The sequence below is a fragment of the Sorex araneus genome, chromosome 11 (assembly GCF_027595985.1).
Source record: "Sorex araneus isolate mSorAra2 chromosome 11, mSorAra2.pri, whole genome shotgun sequence".
Taxonomy (NCBI): Eukaryota; Metazoa; Chordata; class Mammalia; order Eulipotyphla; family Soricidae; genus Sorex; species Sorex araneus.
In genome coordinates, this window is record NC_073312.1 from 33,330,594 (window position 1) to 33,353,840 (window position 23,247).

The following is a 23,247-nucleotide window of genomic DNA, read 5'->3' on the forward strand; positions in this document are numbered from 1 at the left end:
CTACATCACTAATCATCAGGGAGATGCAGATTAAAACAACAATGAGATATCATTTCACACCACAGAGACTGGTCCACATCCAAAAGAACAAAATAACCGGTGTTGACGTGGATGTGGAGGGAAAGGGACTCTCCTTCACTGCTGATGCTGACTGGTTCAGCCCTTTTGCAAAACAATATGGACTATTCCCAAAAAATTAGAAATTGAGCTCCCATTTGACCCAGCAATATCACTCCTGAGAATATATCCCAGAGAAGCAAAAAGGTATAGTGGAAATGACATCTGTCTTTGTATGTTCATTGCAGCACTGTTTACAGTAGCCAAAATCTGGAAAAAAAGCAAAGTGCCCAAAAACAGATGACTAGTTAAAGAAACTTTGGTACATCTACACAATGGAATACTATGCAACTGTTAGAAAAGATGAAGTCATGAAATTTGCATATAAGTGGATCAACATGGAAAGTGTCAGGTTAAGTGAAATGAGTCAGAAAGAGAGAGACAGACATAGAAAGATCGCACTCATCTGTGGAATATAAAATAATAGAGTGGGAGACTAACGCCAAAAAGTAGTAGAGATAAGGACCAGGAGGTCTGCCCCACAGCTTGGAAACTGGCCTCACATGCTGGGGTAAAAGGCAGATCAGATAGAGAAGGGAACACCAAGTAGAGGATGTTGGGAGGACCCATTCGGGTTGAAAGATGAGAGCTGAAAGTAGACTATAGACTGAACATGAAGGCCACTCAATACCTCTATTGCAAACTACAACACCTAAAAAGAGTGAGAACAAAAGGGAATGCCCCACCGCAGAGGCAGGGTGGGGTGGTGGGGGATGGGGTGGGGGTGGCAAGAGGGATACTGGGATCATTGGTGGAGGTAAATGGGCACTGGTGGAGGGATGGGTAAATGATCACTGTATGAGAGAAATGCAAACACAAAAGTTCATAAGTTTGTAACTGTACATCACAGTGATTCACTAATAAAATTTTTTTAAAATTTTTTTAAAAAAAGAAAATCAAAAGAATTTCTTTTAAAATAAAAAAAGAAAACAAGTTGAAAAACTCTTGGCACAGGAGAGTTTCGGTTTCTAAGTAGTGGGGTGACTGAGCAGAGTTCCAACATTGCCAGCAGCAGGGCAGAGGAAGGCTGGGGAATGATAAATAATGAGATCCATCAAGGAGGAGGTGGCTATGGCACTTCTATTGAAAGTTAGGTGGGAAAAAGAGAAAATAGAGGAGGGGACTCCCCAGAACCATGGGTTCCAGGCTTGGATGGTTAGAACTGCAAAGAGGAAGAGGAAGAGCAGGCATGTCAGAGCAAAAGGAGCATGAAAGCTTGATTTTGGACTTGATCACAAATATCCTATCTTTAAAAAAATGTAATCCATATTCACAGTTAAACCCAGTTCATCCCAACTTCTCATCCTTTAAAGAAAATCTCTGATTAGGGTTTTTTTTTTTGTATAAATTATGAGGGAGAAGAGAGAAACTTGGCTCATCTGGTTCATCTAGTCAGTAAGTGTGCATTCCATCTTTCCTCAAGACTAGACAAGCACTTTCATGACAGGCACTCTAACATCAGTTCACAGCCTCTATTTTTATTTATTTTTTATTTTTTGCTTTTTGGGTCACACCTGGTGATGCACAGGGGTTACTCCTGGCTCATGCACTCAGGAATTACTCTTAGCGGTGCTCAGGAGACCATATGGGATGCTGGGAATCATGCCCTACCCAGTATGCTATCTCTCCAGTCTCAAGGTGGAAACCTTTAATTGATAGGTGATTGCTGATTGCAGAAGGGACAAGAGTTAGTTTCCTTATAATGGAAATCATCCTTTAAATCATCCTCTAGAGATCACACGGCTGCTTCTCCTGGAAGGGAGTATAACATGAGGTCCCCATAACTATCCCACTGGACTCTGCACCAGGCAGTTTTCACTTGGGGCGCCCCAGAGGCGGGTGCGGGTGAGAGTCCTCCCCGCCCCAAGGGACCCAGCCCCGGCAGCCGACTACCACAAACCAACCACCACCACATTCCAGGTCGCTCGCCACACGCTCGTGCCAAGCCTCACACATGAGCAAACATATTCCTGGACCGCACAGCTGCGAAAGTGGCTGTGCAACACATCATAAGACACTCCCTACCCATTCTCCATAATTACCACACCATATTTGATGGGGTTCAGATAGTAGGCAACAAATCATAGAGGAAAATATATATGCATATATACATATTTTCAGATATATATCCCAAAGCTCACATCATCCAAACTTTAACAACATGTTACTGATATTCTATAGAATGACTTACTGACTCTTACCAAAATAGAACAATCTTCACATGATTTCCTATATGAACAATTTTCTGTAAACACGTTCAGCAGTTCTTCATAACAGACAATACGAAATGTATTCTTGTGGTTGTGTTTTGGGACAGGGCTTGGGGCTTGGGATGGAAACATCCCAAATTTGGTGGTGGGAAGGTATAATGTTGGTAGGATTGTTTGAATATTAAATGTAATCAAATATTGTGAAATAACTTATAAAATTAAAAAAAATTTTAAATAATAAATAAATAATAAATGAATCATGCTCTAAATCATTCTTGTCTTGTGCTGATACATCCCTATTTGGGAAAAAAAAAACTCAGACATTTCTTGATTTTCTATAAACTTTTCACAACCTGCCAGTAGTAAGAAATTATTTTCAAAAATTATTTTCTTTCCAAGATTCCTTCTCTTTGCATTGTTCTGGAGTGGATCAATAGGCTGACCAATTGTCATACATTTGTGAGCTCTTGAAAGCTATTTGACCCCTTTCATTAAGAGAAACCTAACAGGGAACAATTTACTTTTGTCTTAACTCTTAAGCTGCCTTTTTTTCCTTGCAATTTAAAGAGAAACTAAGCATGTGAAAGGACAAGGTCAATATAATAAATAGCAACACTTACAAAATATGTAATCATATTTGCTTGCTATAACGAAATTCCAAGCATGTAGAGCTCTCCATGTTCATTTTTTTTACATGGGACTGAGACAATTCTTGGAAATGTGATAAAGAAATGTTCTGGACTCACCTGACTTTGTACTTCCCAGGGCTTAGTGATAGCTGACAAGTCACAAGCGGTCATCATCATTGCCCTTTGGAAGAAAAAAATTATTAAAGTTGAAAAATAAACTCAAAACATGTTACTTTTGCCAAAAAAAAGGGAGGCAGATAAAATTTGAACTACTTACATGATAATCTCTTTTTTGGTTGGATCAATAGTTACAAATTTGATGGCTTCTTGTTCAGTTTCCATTTTCTCACAGGCATCTACAATTTTTTGAAACATGGTTCTCTTTCTAAAAAAAAATCACTGTGCAACAATTTTAGCATATAAGAGCAGAGAGAAAAATTTATCTTTAACATGTGCTTTTCAGATATCCTGTTCCTAACTTGCATAGGATGCCTCAGAGTGGAGTCTAAGGGACCAGGGCTAAGAGAACAAGGGAGAGTTATGATCTCCTAATACAAAAGGCGTAAGGGAATGCACAACAACCGTGGAGGGAAAAGAACTGGTGAGTTGGAATATATTAAAACTAAACATGTGATAAAAGAGAACATGATAAAAAAAATAAAGGTTACAGGCTTTTGTGATACATTTTATGATGCATTAAAACAACAAAAGTGCCAAAAATATATAAAAATGATGATCAATCTCACTAGTAAGCAAGAATACATCGATGAAGCAGGTAGTTGGGGATTATTGGCAATGAGTTTTGGGAAGTAATAAAACCAAGATATAATCTGAAAAGAAATTATTTACTCTATCACCAGCCCTTTTGCTAGCTTCTAAAGCATGAAGGCTGAACTGCTTTCAAAGACAATTTTCACGAACCAAAACCTGGTAAGACTCAGTGATGCCAATCCAGATGGAGAAAGTCGAACCTCCTCAGGAAAGGAGAAACTTCAGTAAGAAGAAAAGATTACATATAGGGGCTGAATCGATTAGCACAGCAGTCAAGGCGTTTGCCTTGCATGGGGCTGACCCGGGTTTGATTCCCTAGCATCCCACATGATCCCCCGAGCACTGCCAGTAGTTATTCCTGAGTGCAAAGCCAGGAGTTAACCCCTGTACATCCCTGAGTATGACTCAAAAAGAAAAAAAAAGATTTTATACATATATGCATATGTATCACTGTCATCCCGTTGCTCATTGATTTGTTCGAGCGGGCACCAGTAACATCTCTTATTGAGAGACTTATTGTTACTGTTTTTGGCATATCCAATACGCATGGGTAGCTTGCCAGGCTCTGCAATGCGAGCACGATACTCTCGGTAGCTTGCCGGGCTCTCGGAGAGGGGCGGAGGAATCGAACTCAGGTCGGCTGCGTGAAAGGCGAACACCCTACAGCTGTGCTATCGCTCCAGCCCCACGCATATGTATATGAACATATACAAAATCCCAATAAACCATAAGTTCAAAGCCCTTTTCACCTGGAAGGAACTTCTACCTACTAGAAAGCCCCTAAGCCATGGCAGTTCAAAAACCAACTTTACCAATGTGCAAGTTGCTGCACATTTTCCATTTATGGGATTGTCCTCACCCCAATTTGGAATGTATTATTGCTCCTCTCATGTTTTTCAAAGTAAAAGTTCTTTGCTTCACTCTGTCTTCTCCTAAAATTCAACAAAAATAGGCAACAAACCTGGAATACTGTGCAGAGGTGAGCACCTTAGCATCCACCCAGTATGGACGCCTGGGCAGACTTTTACCAGCCTTGATTTCCCGAGCATTTCCGCCACTTCACAGGTAGGTGGAGTCGAGTCAGGGATGAAGCAATAGCTCCCTCTCTGTCATAGATACTACTGCCCTGCTGCCTAGTTTCACAAACATCCCCCTGGCAACCCACATTTTGAAGAAACCATGTTAGACTAACAAAAAAGGTTAATTTAAATGTGCCTGGATTAAGAAGATTCCAGACAGAGGAAAATACGTATTTTTGTACTCCGCTGGTGAGAATCTGTATTGGTACAACTACTTGGTGGTTAGTTTCCCTTCATGCTTATAAAACTGAAGGAAAACGCCACAATTATGCCATTTCTAGATATGTAGCTTAGGAAAAAAATCTCATTTATGTATGAAGATGTTAGTATTTTCCAATATTAGAAAAATTGGAAGCCAATCTAAATGGCTATGAATGAATCATGAAATTAATCATGATAATATTTATGCATTTGAATATATAGCTTAAATAATTGAATTGGATCTCCATTTACCATCAGGGTGAATCTGTTAAACGTACTGTGTGGAAAAAAAAGCAAGTTGTGTGATAAAATTTGTGAAAATATTTTAAGTACAATGCACAAAAATATGAATGAAAGAGTTGAATACATGTTTACATAAGGATGGTGAGACTTATTTTTATATTTTGGATTTAGGGGTCACAACTGGTAGTTGGGGCTACTCTTTTGGTTCTGTCTCAGGTCACTCCTGGGGAATAATATGCAGTATTGGGGATCAAACAATGGTTTGCTTAATGTTAGGTGCTTAGCTACATTAAGTAAAATGGAAAAAATGTGTGCATGAATAGATACCTTTTAACTTCAATTCTATGGTTCACAAATGAACGTTAAAATCCCAAAATATATGGGAATATGGTGGGCAGGGAATTCCATACTTACTTGAAATATAAAGCAAGGTCAGTTGCTATTATTGCAATTTCAAACAAATGAATGACTGTTTCAAACTGGCGCTTATTTAGGTTCTGGAAGATGTTTAAACTCTGTAAGATGAAAATTCATAATAAGGTGCAATTATTAATATGTTTTTGATTCAACAAACTTACCAACCAGGCTTAACAAATTATAAAGAGAAGAAAAAGGTTTCTTTCATTTTTGCTTTCAATTTTTAACTCTCAGATTAAATAAAATACTGTACATGAAGTATGATTATTTAAACTTTAACAATAGATATAATTAACAAATGTTTATATAATTAACATGTAAACTTTTGCAGTAAACAAAAGTGTTTTCTCCTAGGACAATTAAAAAGTAAACATAGATTAAAGTTTTGTTTGTATTGAGGAACATTTTGTTTGTGGGCCACACCTGGCAGTGCTCAGTACTTACTCCTTGAGGGATCAGGGAACCTGTGGTATTCCAGTGATCAAACTTGGGTTGGCCATGTACAAGGCAAATGCCCTACCCACGGTACTATCTCTGTGTCCTGGTATTGGAAAATTTTATTTTATTTTATTTTATTTTGCTTTTTGGGTCACACCCGGCGATGCACAGGGATCACTCCTGGCTCTGCACTCAGAAATCACCCCTGGCGGTGCTCAGGGGACTATATGGGATGCTGGGATTCGAACCTGGGTCGGCCTCGTGCAAGGCAAACGCCCTACCCGCTGTGCTATCGCTCCAACCCCGGTATTGGAAAATTTTAATAAAAATCTGATAGCTGTCCAATTAAGAGACATGTTGAATAATTCATCAGTAATTCCAGAATAATCAGAAAAACATTGTAAAATTTCTTAAGCTACAAATTACACCAGTATTTGTATATGTGTAAGGAAAAATAAAATCTTCCTAAGTTATCTTAAAATGTTTTATTCCAACTATAGTTTGTTGTTGTTTGGGGGGCCACACCTGGTATGCTCAGGAGCTACTCCTGGATCTGTGCTCAGGGATTACTCCTGGTGGTATTCAGGGGACCCTGTGAGGTGCCAGGAATCAAAATAGGATTGACCACATGCAAGGCAAGAACTTTAATCCCTCTACTTTCTCTCCAGCCCCATAACTATATTTTACAACTTTTAAACTTTTTTTTTTTTTTGCTCTTTTGGATCACACCTGGCAATTCACAGGGGTTACTCCTGGCTCATGCACTCAGGAATTACCCCTGGTGGTGCTTGGAGGACCATATGGGATGCTGGGAATCGAACCTGGGCCAGCTGTGTGCAAGGCAAATGCCCTACCCGCTGTACTATCGCTCCAACCCCTAGACTTTTCTTTTAAAGTATTTTAGACTTTTCTCTTACAGTGTCTTACAATAATAACCTCTTGGTACATATATCAGTTTAATTTTTCGTGTTCTAGAAGAACTGAGTATAAAGGTGGCAATGGTTGTAAAAGGGCCTGATATTCCAGGTATCAAAGACAAATGGTAGTTTTGCTAAGTGAAGTTGACGTTATGAATTACAGAAAAACTCCACTGTAAGTAAAAAGTAACTTTGTAAAGAAAGAATCAGCACAATATAGAAAAAAAATCTAGACTAAGTATAGAATAGCAATAGCGAACATTCACCTAATGCGTCCTGCTTACCAGACACCATCTAAGTAAGTGCTTTCTGAATAGTCTTAATTTCCTCATAATAAACCACAGCACAGCAAAGTTAATGTCACTTAACATCTGTGAGAATTTGTTTTCTTAAGTGAAGAGAGAACTCAATGCACGCCCAATACATATTTATGGAATTTTGAGTCACATAAGATAACTGGGAACACATTTTAAAATTGTTAGTTGCTATAAAACTTATTGCTATATCATTAATATTCTGATAGTCAGGAGGTTAACTCTAAGTTAAAATAGAATTATAAACCCTCAACCAAATGTATTTCTGTCATTCCAAAAGCTTGACTGATTCCAAAAGCGAGAAAAGAATCAGAACTTAAATGTTAAATGCTTAGTAAGTATTATACCAGTGTTTCTCAACCCTTTTCCAACTGTATTTTCTTGTTTCCTTCTCACTATATCTCCTATATCTCCTCAACCCCATCCTACCAAGGATCTTAGTCCCTGCCATGGTCCCCCATTTTTGTGGGTTTTTTACCTGTGGCCCCTTGAAATATCTTGGAGGCCCATATGACCCCTGGGAGAGAAACATTATATTGTATAAACTTTCACTTAAGATCCCTTTTGGTAACAATTTCCAGGGCAAGAAAATTTATATTTTGCACAATTGATATAAGTAATAAAAAGGGGACTGTGATTTTTGCTGTTGTTGAAATAGTTCTTAGTATGGTCAGGGAAATAGTTCAAAGGGGTGTGACCATGCTTTGAATGCAGGAGGCCCAGGTTTGATCCCCAGCACTTCATGGTCTTCCAAAACAATCGAGTGACCTCTAATCAACAAGCCAGGAGTAGCTCCAAGCACCGCCAGATATGGCCCCAAACCAAATTAACAAATAGTTCCTACTAGCAACTATATTTAGTCTTTTCAAGGCAATGGAATAAAGAAATTACTATTGGGAGCACTCCAAGTCATAATAAACAAAAACAAAGCTTGTCTAAATCAAATCAATTTTTCTTGGGAGAGTTTATAGAAGCCCATTGAACATATCAGTCCACATTTGCCTGGGTAGAGATTATCTTCAATCTAGTCTGGACAGGCTGAGAAGAGAAGTCAGTAAGGCATTCATAATTTTAATCACATCTTACCTGCCTCTGGTTTGGAATACCATTGTTTCAACTGACAGATAGTAATTTATCATATCCATCAATCCCTGTCTTTATTCACTGATGTACACTGCTCTGTTGCAAAAATAATGTGCATTATATGGTTCTGACACATACTTTTAAGAATCAAAAACAACTTATATCACTCTTGACTTTTATTCTAGAGAGCAAAGAGGTAGAGGGAGCATCTCTGAGAAAGCTTCAAGCTTTTTGGTGAGGTTTCAAACCTAGGGCCTTACATTTACAAAGTATACATTTTTATATTGAGCTACATCCCCACCCCCTACTTCAGCCTTAAACTTTGAGATAAATTGCAATTTATAACAAAGAAGTTATTTAAATCTTGTATCATATACTGAAAATTTGCAGAAAGTAAATCTCAGGTTATCACCATACAAAGAGGTAAACCTCTTAGATGACCTATTTAGTTCTCTTGACAACAGTAATCATTTCATGATGTGTATAAATTCAAATATATTGTAGCACTGCACTGCACTGAACTGCACTGTAGCACTGTAGTCCTGTCATTCATTGATTTGCTCGAGTGGGCACCAGTAACGTCTCCGTTGTGAGACTTGTTACTGTTTTTGGCCTATTGAATATGCCACAGGTAGCTTGCCAGGCTCTGCCATGTGGGCAGGATACTCTTGGTAGCTTTCCAGGCTCTCTGAGAGGGATGGAGGAATCAAACCCAGGTCTGCTGCACGCAGGGCAAACACCCGACCCATTGTGCTATTGCTGCAGTCCAGGTGAAACATATTGTACACCCTATATATATATAATATAAAGAAAAAAAACATTTAGAGAAAGCCAGTTGAAAAAATTATAGAATGGGAATTATGTTTTTGGAAAAGCAGCACAGACTGCTTACTCAAATACTCCCCTAGGAGATACCTTCTGGGCCTATCAAGAGCCAGTTACACAGAACATATTATCGACAGCCAGCAACCAAATTAGTCAACATGTATAATGCACCAGTCATCATGATGCAGGCTGCTTTGTATTTGGAGGCCTGGATACCAGTGGCTATTTGCTAAGTATGTGAAAGAAAAAGATACAGAAATACATATGTGTGTTACTGCTGCACTCTGTATTGGTCAGACTTCTCCAATCCAAAAGTACAAAACAGCTGTCAGATTGTCAATTGTTAAGGCATGTTCTCTTTTGTTAGAAATGTTTCTTAAAAGAGATTTTTAACCATTTTTAATCTTAAATATTTTAAATTTTTGTTAAAGGATTGTTAAAGCTGACAGATTGTCAAAAGTTCTTTTACTTTGTCAAGGAACTCAATGTTGGATAATGAAATACTTGTAAAATTTGTATAATTAAGGGGGAGAGTGGTGTACATCCAACTCCTCCCCACTGTTCCCTTTGTAGATAACACAATATACCTGTTTTTCACACATGACATTACCTGACTCATTGTCACTCATTGAAAAACATGAGCAAGTCTCCTCTTTGAGGAATTCTTTTCAAGTTCTATATATCTCTTCTTCCCACTGCTAAGGTTTTAAAAAAAGAGGTTCTACATGTTTTTATTAAATTTATGGATACAGTGGTTCATGTAAAAAATTCCGCTTTTGTCTTGAACCAATTACTAGAAAAAGGGCCAAATTTGTCGTCCGTGTATAATAAATGTTGATACCCTGCACTTTAGTATGCTTTGTCTTATTTTTATCTTCTACTGGCCCTCATTTTTTTAGTACATTATGTAATTTGGAAGCTCTATGAAATATTTTTGGAAGAAAAAATGAAGATTAAATGCATATATATGTGCAGTTTTTTAAATAAACAAAGACAGAGCCTGTGATCTTTACAGCAAATTGTCTCAAAATGTGGCTGCACAAATGAAAAAAGATATTCCTCTGAGCCCCAGTTTTCTCAACATAATATGACAGCAGAGATGGAAAAAAAACAGTTATATTGGTAGGTATTGAACACCTGCTAGTATTATAAATCAAGGAGAAGCCACAGGTAACGAAAAAGGAAAGAAAATAGTAATGGCTTATTTCTAACACAGTTGGTCTATAGCCTCACAGGCTCTGTGAAAGCCTTACCAACTTCTGGAGTCAAAAATTGATGAGAATTCTGAGAAAGAGAATCTATCTGAAGACCTTTACATCCTGCTAAGCTGATACTTCTTAAAATAGATGTAACAAACAGCTTATAAAGCTTTTGGAAAAAATATCAGATGACAAAACTCTATTTGATAAGCTTTGGAATCAAGATAAAATACATAGGATCAGGGAAGCCATGGTATAAATGAATATACTTGTAAGCACACTTGTAAATATGCTGTGGGGACCATTTCAAAGTTCAATTTAAAAAAAAATGTGGAATTTGTGGGGCTGGAGTGATAGCACAGTGGGTAGGGCATTTGCCTTGCACGCGACCGACCCGGGTTTGAATCCCAGCATCCCATATGGTCCCCTGAGCACCGCCAGGGGTGGTTCCTGAGTGCACAGCCAGGAGTGACCCCTGTGCATCGCCAGGTGTGACCCAAAAAGCAAAAAAAAAAAAAAAAAAAAAAAAAGTGGAATTTGTAAAGCAAATTGTGAATTTTGTAAATGCTAATAAAAATTGTTTTTAAGAAACAACTGATGTAGGAACCAGAGAGATGGCTCAAAGGGGTATAAAACATGTGTTGCATGTGGGACTCTGGATTCAATTCCCAGCATCACAAGGTCCTTTGAGCATATCCAGGAGTGACCTTCAAGAACTGAGCCAGGAACAAACACTGAGCAACAACCAGGTGTGGTCCAAAAACCAAAACCAAAAGGTAATCGAAAAATGTAAGTTGTGGGGGAGAAGGCAGCTCAGATAGAGAAGGGAACACCAACGAAAGTGTGGTTGGAGGACCCGCTCGGGATGGGAGAAGCGTGCTGAAAGCAGACTATAGATTGGACACGATAGTCACCCAATGCCTCCATTGCAAGTCACAACACCCAAAAGGAAAGAGGGAACAAAAGGGAATGCCCTGCCACAGAGGCGGGGTAGGGTAGGGAGGGATGGGATGGAGGGTGGGAGGGATGCTGGGGTTTAAAAAAAAATGTAAGTTGTACCTTACAAAACAGAAGTGAAGCTACAGGAGGAAGTAGAAGTATTCTAATTCTTTAACATTTCATAAGAAGGAGTTAATAGTATAAGACAGTTTCAGAGTATCAAATATCTAAATGCTTAAACCATAGTTTTTCATTATTTATCAAAGTCATTTGTTAATCATTTTAGAGGGATTTTTAACAATTTATCTTGTGATAAAGACACAGTTATCAAAAGTTTTGCTATTTTCAAAATGTGCTTTCTGTTAAATTCAAGTAAAGTCATATGTGTATATTTAAGATGAATAGAACCCTACCCAGCAATGAAAATCTATGAATCACTGACAGAACAAATCTCAAGTTTACTTCTCTGCATGAAAGTCAATACAAAAAAAGTACTGACAGTGTGACTGCATTTTTGTAAAATCTAAAAAATGCAATCTAATCTATAGTGAGTAGGAGCTTTTCAATGGCCGTTGAGGACTGGGGTACAGAAAGGCGTGGGCCAAAGAGGCGCTCAAGACATCTCCTGGGGCTGCTAGAGGAATTATTTATCATGATTGTGGTGATAGCTTCCCAGGTAGAAAGCTCACAGAACTGTACACAGAAAAAGAATTGAAGTTTAAGGGCTGGAGCGAGAGTACAGCGGGTAGGGTGTTTGCCTTGCACTCAGCCAACCCAGGTTCGATTCCCAGCATCCCATATGGTCCCCCGAGCACCGCCAGGAGTGACTCCTGAGTGCAGAGCCAGGAGTCAGCCCTGAGCATCACCGGGTGTGACCCAAAAAGCAAAAAAAAAAAATTGAAGTTTAACATAAACATAAAGTTGATTAAGAAATTCAACTGATGGGGGACAAAGAGATGGTACAGTGATCCTGTGCCTGACCCAGGTCTCACCCCCTGCACCACATACCCTCCTAGATATCGCCAGGTGGAGCCCTGGAGCCCCTGAGCAGTGCCAGCGTGGGTTGGTGGTCCCTGGCATCATAGGGCCAGAGCAGCCCTGACACTGAATGGCCAGCCCAGTTGACCTAGTTTTACTGAGAGAGGCATCTAGGCCCCCAGAGCATCACTTGAGGAGAAGAGGAGAAGAAAGGGGCGGGTGGGGAGTGGAGGGGAAGGAATTTAACTGAGTGAAAAACATAGCTTAATAGTATGATCCCATTTCATAAAACTGTTTTTCTCCTGGGCCTGTATGTTTTCACAGGGTAACTGCAGTGAAGTTCATCCAGTATGAATTAAATAGCTATTTCTGAGTGGTAAAATGTGAAGTCTTTTTTTCCCAGTAGTTGTCTTTGAAATATTTCCTGCTGCTTTAATTTGTATAGTATCACTGTATCACTATCATCCCATTGTTCATCGATTTACTCAAGTGGGCACCAGTAACATCTCTATTACACTCAGCCCTGAGATTTTAGCAGCCTCTTCTTACTCATCTTTCCCAATGATTGGAGGCTCTTTCAGGGTCAGGGGAATGAGACCTATCATTACTGTTTTTGGCATATCGAATACAACATGGATAGCTTGTCAGGCTCTGCCGTGAGGGCGGGATAGTAGCAGGTATAATTCCTATAGAAGCCATCATGCCCTTATATGTCATGTTCCATCTACTTTCCCAGGGGTATACTGAAATCCTAATTTAGAGACTGGGTTCTGGAACCTGGGAGGAGCCTGTGTCCTGCCCATTCCAGCCACACCCCATTAGCTCAGCTGGTTTCACTTGCTCATAGTATCTACTTTGATGCTTCTCCTGTTATTAACACGGCAGCACAAATCTGTGTAGGTCATCAGCATGGGAAGAAATGGTTCTAATTCATTCTGACCAGAGATCCTGGGGGAGGGAAGGCCGAGGAAATAACAGGCAGTTCCAGTCTTCAGTGTGCTACCTGTGACCCCAAAAGGAAAATGAACTGTGGGAGGGGGGATGTATGAGGAGCTGGCTGGGAACTGAAAGGCTCCCGCTGAGGCTTCCTCTACATTTATCCTGGGGTAAATGCAAGACCTGTGCTAGCCATGCCTGGGTATGGCTGGATGTAGGGTCACTATAGTGCTTCCTGCCTTCACCAGAGCCAAATAAAAAGCTGTGTGTGGGGAAGGCATTCATTTCTCCTCCTCCTCCTCCTCTTCTTCCTCCTCTTCTTTCTCCTCCTCCTCCTTCTTTTTGGTTTGGATGTCACCTATAGATTTTGACCTTCATACTCACTGTTTCTGTGGCTACAATTGAAATTGTGGTCTCTGAGCAACGCTCAAACCCAGAGCTCCTAGACCACCCTCTTCCTGAATGCTCTCCTTTGGAATTGCCAAGCAAACAAGCTGAAGCAGCTTGTAAAGTGCCCAGTCAAATAGCCCAGAGGAGAGGGATGTTCTCCATCTTGTCCCCATCACCCCCAGTTCAGACATGAATAGCCCCTGATGAGGTTTGAATTTGTGCAAGCCTCCAATAGCAACCTGCTTTCATCTGCTTTAATGTCCGCTGTGTGCTGTCTTCGGTTATTTAAACAGGTGCAGGACTATCAGTCTATAAAGTAACAGACACCACAATATCCTGGAGAAATATTTCAGGATTAAATCTGAAGTCCATGAATCTGATATATGGCTGACACAGGAAGCTAGAGGCAAACAGCTGCACAACTCAACATGCAGTAGTTACATATAATATAAAACAAAATGGCAAAGCACTTCCTACAGATGATGGAGCAAAACAAAAAAACATCTGAAGAAGAGTTTAAAACAATTATAAAAATGATAAATTAAATCATAAAAGCAAACAAAAAGAGATCACAAAGACAGATACATGCTTAAAGGCTCCAAGCAGAAATGGTGAGCAACCAATGACAGCTAAAAAGTATACAAGAGAGGGGCTGGAGTGATAGCACAGCGGGTAGGGCGTTTGCCTTGCAAGCAGCCAACCCGGGTTCGATTCCCAGCATCCCATATGGTCCCCCGAGCAACACCAGGGGTGATTCCTGAGTGCATGAGCCAGGAGTAATCCCTGTGCATCGCCGGGTTTGACCCAAAAAGCAAAAAAAAAAAAAAGTATACAAGAGAGTACGACAGAGAGAGTTATCAGTACACAAGAAGAACTAATCAAGTTGGTGAGTTAGATAACAGGATACTAGATACCTAAACAGAGAAGCAAATAGAAAAAAGAATCAAAAAATTTTAAAACAGAATAAGAGCCCCTTGGGACGATATCAAGAGAACAAAATATGTACATTATAAAGGTCCCAGAAGGGGTATAAATCCTATTTGAATAATGGTGTCTGAGAACTTCCCTAATTTGGAAAAGGAACTAAACATGTAATGAAAAGTGACTCAATTATTCCCTTACCAAGAAAACCCAAGCAAACACACCCTAGGAAAGGCACATTGGTAGTGGTAAAAAAGGAAAAGTTAAGAACAGAATACTATAAACACCTGGGACAGATGAATTACATCTAAGATGACCCCCAAAACAGAATCTAGGGTTCCTTTTCTTTCTGTAAACTGTACAGGGCATAAAGGAAAAGAATACATATTCAAAGATTTGAAGGAAAAGCTTTTTTTAAAAATTAATTTATTTTTTAATTAGTGAATCACCGTGAGGGTACAGTTACAGATTAATACATTTTCGTGCTCGTGTTTCCCTCATACAATGTTGAGAACCAATCCCTTCACCAGTGCCCATTCTCTACCACCAATAAACCCAGCATCCCTCCCACCCCCAATCCCATCTCCCCCTACCCCACCCTGCCTCTGTGGCAGGATATTCCCTTTTGTTCTCTCTCTCCAATTGGTTGTTGTGGTTTGCAATAGGGGTGTTGAGTGGTCATCATGTTAAGTCTCTAGTCTACTTTCAGCACATATTACCCTTCCCCCGCGTGGCCTCCAACCACATTTTACTTGGTGTTCCATTCTCTATCTGAGCTGCCTAGAAGGAAAAGAATTCTTAACCAAGAATATTCTGTCATCAGATTATCATTTAAGAAAAAAGGAACAGAGAGTGTTTTAGATTAAAAAAAAAAGAAAGCAACCATCACTATCAAAATAGCTTTATGAGCAATATTAAAACAAAAAGAAATTTCACTTAGAAACTATCAGCTACCAAAATGGTACAATTCAGGAAGTGGGAGAAGAGTAAAATGTGACCCACTAAAATGAATGTAAAATCAACCTGCCCAATAGTGCACAAGTATTGAACTTTATATATGAACCTCAACATAACTGGAAGACAAAAATCTACAGAAGAAAATCACTAGAGAAGGGGGCTGGAGCAATAGCACAGCGGGTAGGGCTTGCATGCCTTGCATGCGGCCGACCTGGGTTTGATTCCCAGCATCCCATATGGTCCCCCAAGCACCACCAGGAGTAATTCCTGAGTGCATGAGCCAGGAATAACCCCTGTGCATCGCCGGGTGTGACCCAAAAAGCAAAAAAGAAAGAAAGAAAGAAAGAAAGAAAGAAAGAAAGAAAGAAAGAAAGAAAGAAAGAAAGAAAGAAAGAAAGAAAGAAAGAAAGAAAGAAAGAAAGAAAGAAAGAAAGAAAGAAAGAGAAAGAAAATCACTAAAGAGGGAAGGACAACTAGCACAGGGCCAAGGGCACACCCCTTGTATCCTCAAAATCCTGGTTTAATTCCTGGCATTTCCTGGTTCTCAGAGAACCACCAGATATAACACTGGGAGTCATCAGAAGTCAAGGTCAAGTGTTCCGGGGCCCAAGTATCAAGCCATCTGCACCAGTTGGGTATTATATTGCCTAGAATGGCCCCCAGGATCCCTGACCACTGCTTAAGAACACTTACTCCATACAATAAAAAAGAAATAGAGGGCTGGAGCTATAGCACAGCAGGTAGGGCGTTTGCCTTGCACGCAGCCAACCCAGGTTTGATTCCCAGCATCCCATATGGTCCCCTGAGCACCACCAGGAGTGATTCCTGAGTGCAGAGCCAGGAGTCAGCCCTGAGCATCGCCAGGTGTGACCCATAAAGGAAAGAAAGAAAGAAAGAAAGAAAGAAAGAAAGAAAGAAAGAAAGAAAGAAAGAAAGAAAGAAAGAAAGAAAGAAAGAAAGAAAGAAAGAAAGAAAGAAAGAGAGAGAAAGAGAGAGAGAGAGAGAGAGGGAGGGAGGGAGGGAGGGAGGGAGGGAGAAAGAAAGAAAGAAAGAAAGAAAGAAAGAAAGAAAGAAAGAAAGAAAGAAAGAAAGAAAGAAAGAAAGAAAGAAAGAAAGAAAGAAAGAAAGAAACTGGGTAAGGAATTCAAACACAATATTCAAACACAATTAAAAAAGGATAATATTAAAGGATTAAAGTAAGAAAGAAGAAAATACGTGAGAAACAAAAGATAAAATGACACACTAGAAAATAGCAATACTGGGGCTGGAGTGATAGCACAGTGGGTAGGGCCTTTGCCTTGCACACGGCCAACCCGGGTTCGATTCCCAGCATCCCATATGGTCGCCTGAGCACCGCCAGGGGTAATTCCTGAGTGCAGAGCCAGGAGTAACCCTGTGCATCGCCGGGTGGAACCCAAAAAGCAAAAAAAAAAAAAAAAAAAGAAAGAAATACCAATACATTAAAACAATAACAAAGGGGTTGGCGAGATATTCAAAGGGCTAGAGTAGGTGTCTTGCTTACGAAAGGCCCTGGGTTCAAACCCCAGCACCTTTTACTCTGCCTAGCACCAACAACTGTGGTCCTGGTGAGGGAGAGGCTCCCCAGGCCCCCTGAGTGCTGCTTGCAAGCTCCCCTCCCAAATGGTAGTGAACATATATATTTCAATAATCACCTTAATATTAATGCCTGAATTCCAGTGGTCTGAATTCACCCATAAAAAGGCATAGCATATCAAGAGTTCATCAATAATCAAAATTCAACATTTTGCTGCTGGCCTACAGGAAAGACAGTTATCAAGCTAAATACAAGCTCAGAATTAAAGACTGAAAAGTAAATAACCTCACAAGCAATAGTCACTTTAAGAAGGGAGGTACCCAAACATGAAAGCTTGTAATCATCTCACAGTGATTCAATAAAATTAAAAAATAAAAATTTAACAAATATTTTAAAAAAGCAGGTACAACTATTCTGTTTATGTAAGTTCCTATCTAAAAGGAGAATAAGAGATTAGTGTTGGACATTATATGATTAGAAACTCCATACAATAAAAATATCTTATTATTAATGTATGTGTGCCAAAAGAATAAAAACCAAAACACACTGAGCAATTATAGAAAGAAAGAGTCATATTGATAGCAATGAAATAATGGTAGGGAATTTAAACACCTCTTTTTTTTTTCTTTTTGGGTCACACCCGGCAATACACAGGGGTTACTCCTGGCTCTGCACTCAGGAATTACTCCTGGCGGTGCCCAGGGGACCATATGGGATGCTGGGAATCGAACCCGGGTCAGCCACGTGCAAGGCAAACACTCTACCCGCTGTGCTATAGCTCCAGCCCCTAAAAACCCCTTTTACAATAGTGGACAGATCAACTAAACAGAAAGTAAATGAGGAAATAATAACCTTAAATGTTGAACTAGAGTAAATGGGACATAAACATTTACAGAATGTTTTCCCCTCTAAGCAGAGAATTTATGTTTTTTAACGTGCATATAGAACTTTTTAAAGAACTTTTTCATAGCTATATTCTATGATACAAAGCAAGTAACAATAAATTTATGAAGATTGGGACTACATCAAGTAAATTTTTTATGATCACAGTGCTATAAAATTAGAACTCAACCATAAAACAAAAATTGGAAAGACCTCAAACGTGGAGAGTAAACAGTCACTGGGTCAACAAGAAGATTAAAGTTTAAATTTAAAATAAAAATATTGGAAACAAACAATAATGGAAGTACCAGTTATTAAGACCTCAGGCATGTAGCAAAACTGATCTTAAGAGGAAAGTTAATAATGATACAGACCTTCATAAAGAAACAAGTAAATCCACAAATAAACAATTTAATCTTACAGTTAAAGCAACTGGGGGGGAAAAGAACAACAAATAAAACCAAAAGCTAGTAGAAGGGATAAAACTAAAAATCAGAGAAAAAATTAATGAAATAGAAACCAAAAAAAACCCAAAAGATAAACTAGATTCAAGATTAATTAGATTGATATAATTAGGTTAATTAAGCTGATGTTTGACAAAAAACTGATAAACCTTTAAGTAAACTTATGAAAAAGAAAACTAACAATCATAATCCAAAATGACTTGAGAAATTATACTATATTAACGCAAAGGATTATGAACTGTATAAACTATACTTCAGTAAATTCAATGACCTATATGAAATGGATTATTTTTTAGATATTTACAAACTATCAAGGCTTTAATTTTTTTAAAGTAGAAAATTTAAATAGACTGATCATAAGTATGGAGATTGAAACAGTAATCAGAAGCCTCCCCTTGGCTATGACATGAGCATAGAGTTGAAAGTATCCCCGGAGCCCAAAATCAAAAGGAAAACAGAAAATAAAGGCCTCCCACCAATAAACAAAATTTCTGAACCAGATGATTTGACCAGTGAATTTTGCCAACTCTTAAGCTTAGTCCCCTCAGCTTCCTCAAAAAAAGCCAAAGAAGGAAGCTTCCAAATATGAATTCAATATTATACTAATACTGAAATTCGAACATCATCCCCAAAAGAAAGTGATAGTCCAATATCACTGATGAACATAGATTTTTTTTAAATTCTCAATAAAATACTGAAAAATCAAATCTAACAATGAATCAAAGGAATCACACATCTTGACCCCATGGAGTTTATTAGTGGCATAAAAAAGACAATACAAAATAAGAAGACAAACTAGTGGGCATTGATAAAAGAACTAAGGCTACCTAAGATAAGAGAAGAGGGATAGAAATAAAATTGGGGCTGCATAAAATAGAATAATTTTCCCAAAACACTAAGAATAAGTTTGAATTCCCAGAAATCTATTCTGCTATTTGTACAATACATTATAACATTGCAATTTAGCCTTATGAAAATTTAACTATTGAAATTTTTGTCAATTTTCTCAGGATAAAGACGTCATCTCTGTCTGGTTTAAAAGGCAGATGAGCTTCTAATTCTCCAAGTGAGTTCAAATCTTCAACTGCATTGAGGTAAAAGGACATTTTAAGGATCAGGGATTAGGGCACATTGCGGCCCTGGTGGTTGGTTCGAGGCACAATAAATAGGTCAGAGCTTCACATTCTCCTTGAGCCTGCACTAAACCATCAACTTAGTTGGCCTACAATCACCAGGATTGATTGGTATGGGAGTGAACAAACAGACCCCCTGAGCACCATTTTGGAGTCCACCCCTAAAAGAAGTTATGGTCTATGCCCACAAAATATCAACATTATGAAATCTTTAGGACTTCCCTTATTTGTAAAAAGCAAAGTTTTTAATGCCAGTACTTTCTCATACAAATAAAAAAGAGAGAAGTACATTATCTCATAAAGGCAAAAAAAAAAAGAACTTCTAATAGCTGAAAATTTCAAAAAAAAATTGATTTTTGTGTCAATTTGCCTGCTCATGAAAAGCCCTGAGCTTGTCAATTTGCACGCTCATAAAAGCACTGGTGACTTTGTTTACAAGTCCTAAGAATCTGCATTTAGCAGGTGGAATAGTGTTATGGAGAGGTCTTGCCAAGATAGTACTGGTCACCAGCATGTAGCAATACTTTTTAGAATGATAAAATAGCCATCAAAACCAGTCAGACTGCATAGTCAACAACATTCAACAAACTAAGATGAAAAACCACACTCCATTATGAACACTCAAATCCCAGAAAAGAAAACCAACATGATACTAGGAGTCTTTTAATGTTAATCACTTTAATATTTGCTGTAGTTTTCAAAATAGAATTTAACTCAATAAACAAATGAAAACATATATAATTATATTTGACACTCTATAATATCACGTAATTATAGATAACTCTTACTCCCATGTAATATAACCCCAAGCAGTGAAACAAGGGCAAAAAATAAATTAAATAAATTTAAAAAACATAAAAAATGGGTTAATAACAACTTACTCTCCCCAAATTACTTTCTACTTCTTTGAATACTCAATGAGCAGAAATTATCATCCTTCTAATGGCATGAATTCTGCCATAGGTACAAATTCTGATTACTCATTGAACTACTGAAGCGTCTGTGAAAAGGCAGATTAGTGAGCCTGAACCCCAGAGATCCCAGTGCGTGTGACAGGAAGCCCAGGAGCTGGTCTTCACCACCTGCTTCCCCTGCCTCCTCCATCATAAATGATTCTTTTTTTTTCAACATTTGGAAATCTTTATTAATTGTATGACAAATTAAGTATCATGACTTAATGACAACATATTCAATATTCACTCCTTTCTCTAACCGACTTAACTAAGGATATTTTTTTAATTTATTTTTTTTATTGAATCACCATGTTGAAAGTTACAAAGCTTTCAGGCTTAAGTCTCAGTTACATAATGCTCGGATACCCATCCTTTCACCAGTGCATATATTCCACCACCAAGAGCCACAGTAAACCTCCATCATCAATGATTCTGACAGCACCGGTCGGTGTTGGAGTGTGGGCATCCTGTCAATCTTAGGCTAATAATAACACTCAAGTCACTTTTTTTTTGAGGGAGAGGGGTTTGGGCAACACCTGACTGTGTTTAGAGTTTATTCCTGCCTGTGTGTTCAAGAATCACTATTGGCAGGGCTTGGTGGACTGTATGTGATGCCCGTGAACCCAGGTCAGCTGCATGCAAGCACCTTATCCCTTGTACTATCTCTCTGGCTTCACCTTTTCTCTTTTTCCTTTTTTCCCCCACTTTACCCTTTAAAAAATAAGTTATTTTCTGTTTAATTTTGAGTATTTATAAGAACACAGCATTATCTCTAAATTTAAACATATTTTTAGGCCATCTCTCTTTTACTAAAGGAATAGTATAAAACTGGAGAAAAGCCCACTCTCCAGCAGGGTTATTTATCCTAATGAATGCATGCAACTCTAAATAAGGTCTCTGGCCATGCCAAGCAAGGTATCTATGAGTCATTTAAATCACTTGGTTTAGAACTGTCTCAAGAGTTTTTATAAAAATATAATTAGGGGACTGGAGCGATAGTACAGCGGGTAGGGCATTTGCCTTGCACAAGGCCAACCGGGGTTCGATTCCCAGTATCCCATATGGTTCCCTGAGCACTGCCAGCAGTAATTCCTGAGTGCATGAGCCAGGAGTAACCCCTGTGCATTGCTGGGTGTGACCCAAAAAGCAAAATACACACACACACACACACACACACATATAATTAGATCACAGCCACTGCTTTTTCACAAACAAAAGTGATAATTTAAAAAAAAACAGAAAACAAGAATGATTTTCTCAGGTATGACAGAGTGCTAGTATGTGTGACATGTGCAAATCAAAGTTAATCCAAGACCAAGCTCAAAGCCATTTCCCACATAAAGTCTTGCTGATCTCTCCTGTGCTCACCCACTCAGGAGTGACAGCTCCCCCTGGAACTCCAGGGACTTTACCAAATGTCTCTCTGGTGGCTGTTGTCTGGTTCTGTCCCTATCCTCTACAAATATTGGATGTCTCAAATGTGCAGATCATGGGGACTGAGAGATAGTAGAGCTATTAGAACACATAGCTAGCTTGTGTCTGGTCTGTTTCTATCACCAGCATCATGTGGTCCCCCAAGCACCAGGGGTGCAGCCCCCTAGGGCTTTCTTATACCCTCACAACCTCCACATGGCCAGCTGTGGTCCGAGATGCCTCTGAGTACCCCTGGGGTGCCCCAAGGCAGTCCCAGCCCTGAAGGACTTTGCATTGAAGTGCCAGTTAGGTTGGCTGAGAATTGCAAGAGTGGTCCCCCACCTTCCCACTCCCAACCATGCAGACCAAGCCCTATAGCACATGAGCCATGAATAAGAACAGTGGATCTGGAGCTTTCTTCTCCCTTCATATTTACACACACTTCACGTTTGCCATAAATATCGTCTTTCTATGCAAACCAGCAGAGATGCTGAGACTTCCTATGTCCCTTTTCTATCTCAGCTACTTCCAACTTGGTTATTTAAAAACTATTGCAATGCTTCAATGTCACGGAGTCTTCTGCCTATGTTTTCTTCCATGTACTTTATGATTTCAGGTTTGATATTGAGTTTTTTAATCCATTTTTATCTGACTTTTGTTCCTGGAAGGAAATCTGAGTTCATTTTTTTGGCATGTTGCTATAAAGTTTTCCTAGCACTACTTGTTGAAGCTTTTCTTGCTCCACTTCATGCTTCTTTCTACTTTATCAAAGATTAAGAGATAATATATTTAAGGGTCTGTGTATTTGAGGACCATATATTTGAGGGTCTTCAAAGATAAACACCACTGACCAAGTAAGTGGAAGCATAGGTAAATAAATGGAACTGCATTGAAGCTTCTGAATCTCAATAGAAACAGTGACCAAAATACATAGACAGTTCACAGAATGGGAAAGATTATTTACCCAATACCCACCTGATAAGCGGCTAATATCAAAGATATATAATGCACTGTTAGAACTTCACAAGAAAAAGACATCCAACCCCATCAAAAAACGAGGAGAGGAAATGAACAGAAACTTCCTCAAAGAAGAAATTCAAATGGCCAAAAGACACATTAAAAATCATTCTACATCACTAATCATCAGGGAGATGCAAGTCAAAACAATGAGATATCACCTGACACCACAGAAACTGGCACACATCAACGAGAACAAGAACAACCAGTGCTGGCACAAAGGTGGGGAGAAAAGGAACTCTCATTTATTATTGGTGGAAATGAAA

General features: G+C 38.9%; 1 protein-coding gene across 1 annotated transcript in view; it reads right to left on the reverse strand.

Annotated features, from left to right (window-relative positions):
• PDE6C (phosphodiesterase 6C) overlaps positions 1–23,247 on the reverse strand; it is a 60,079-nt gene that overhangs the window by 7,160 nt on the left and 29,672 nt on the right. Inside the window, 3 exon segments of the mRNA XM_055119255.1 lie at positions 3,074–3,137; positions 3,234–3,341; positions 5,665–5,765. Coding sequence (XP_054975230.1) covers positions 3,074–3,137; positions 3,234–3,341; positions 5,665–5,765 — 273 coding nt within the window.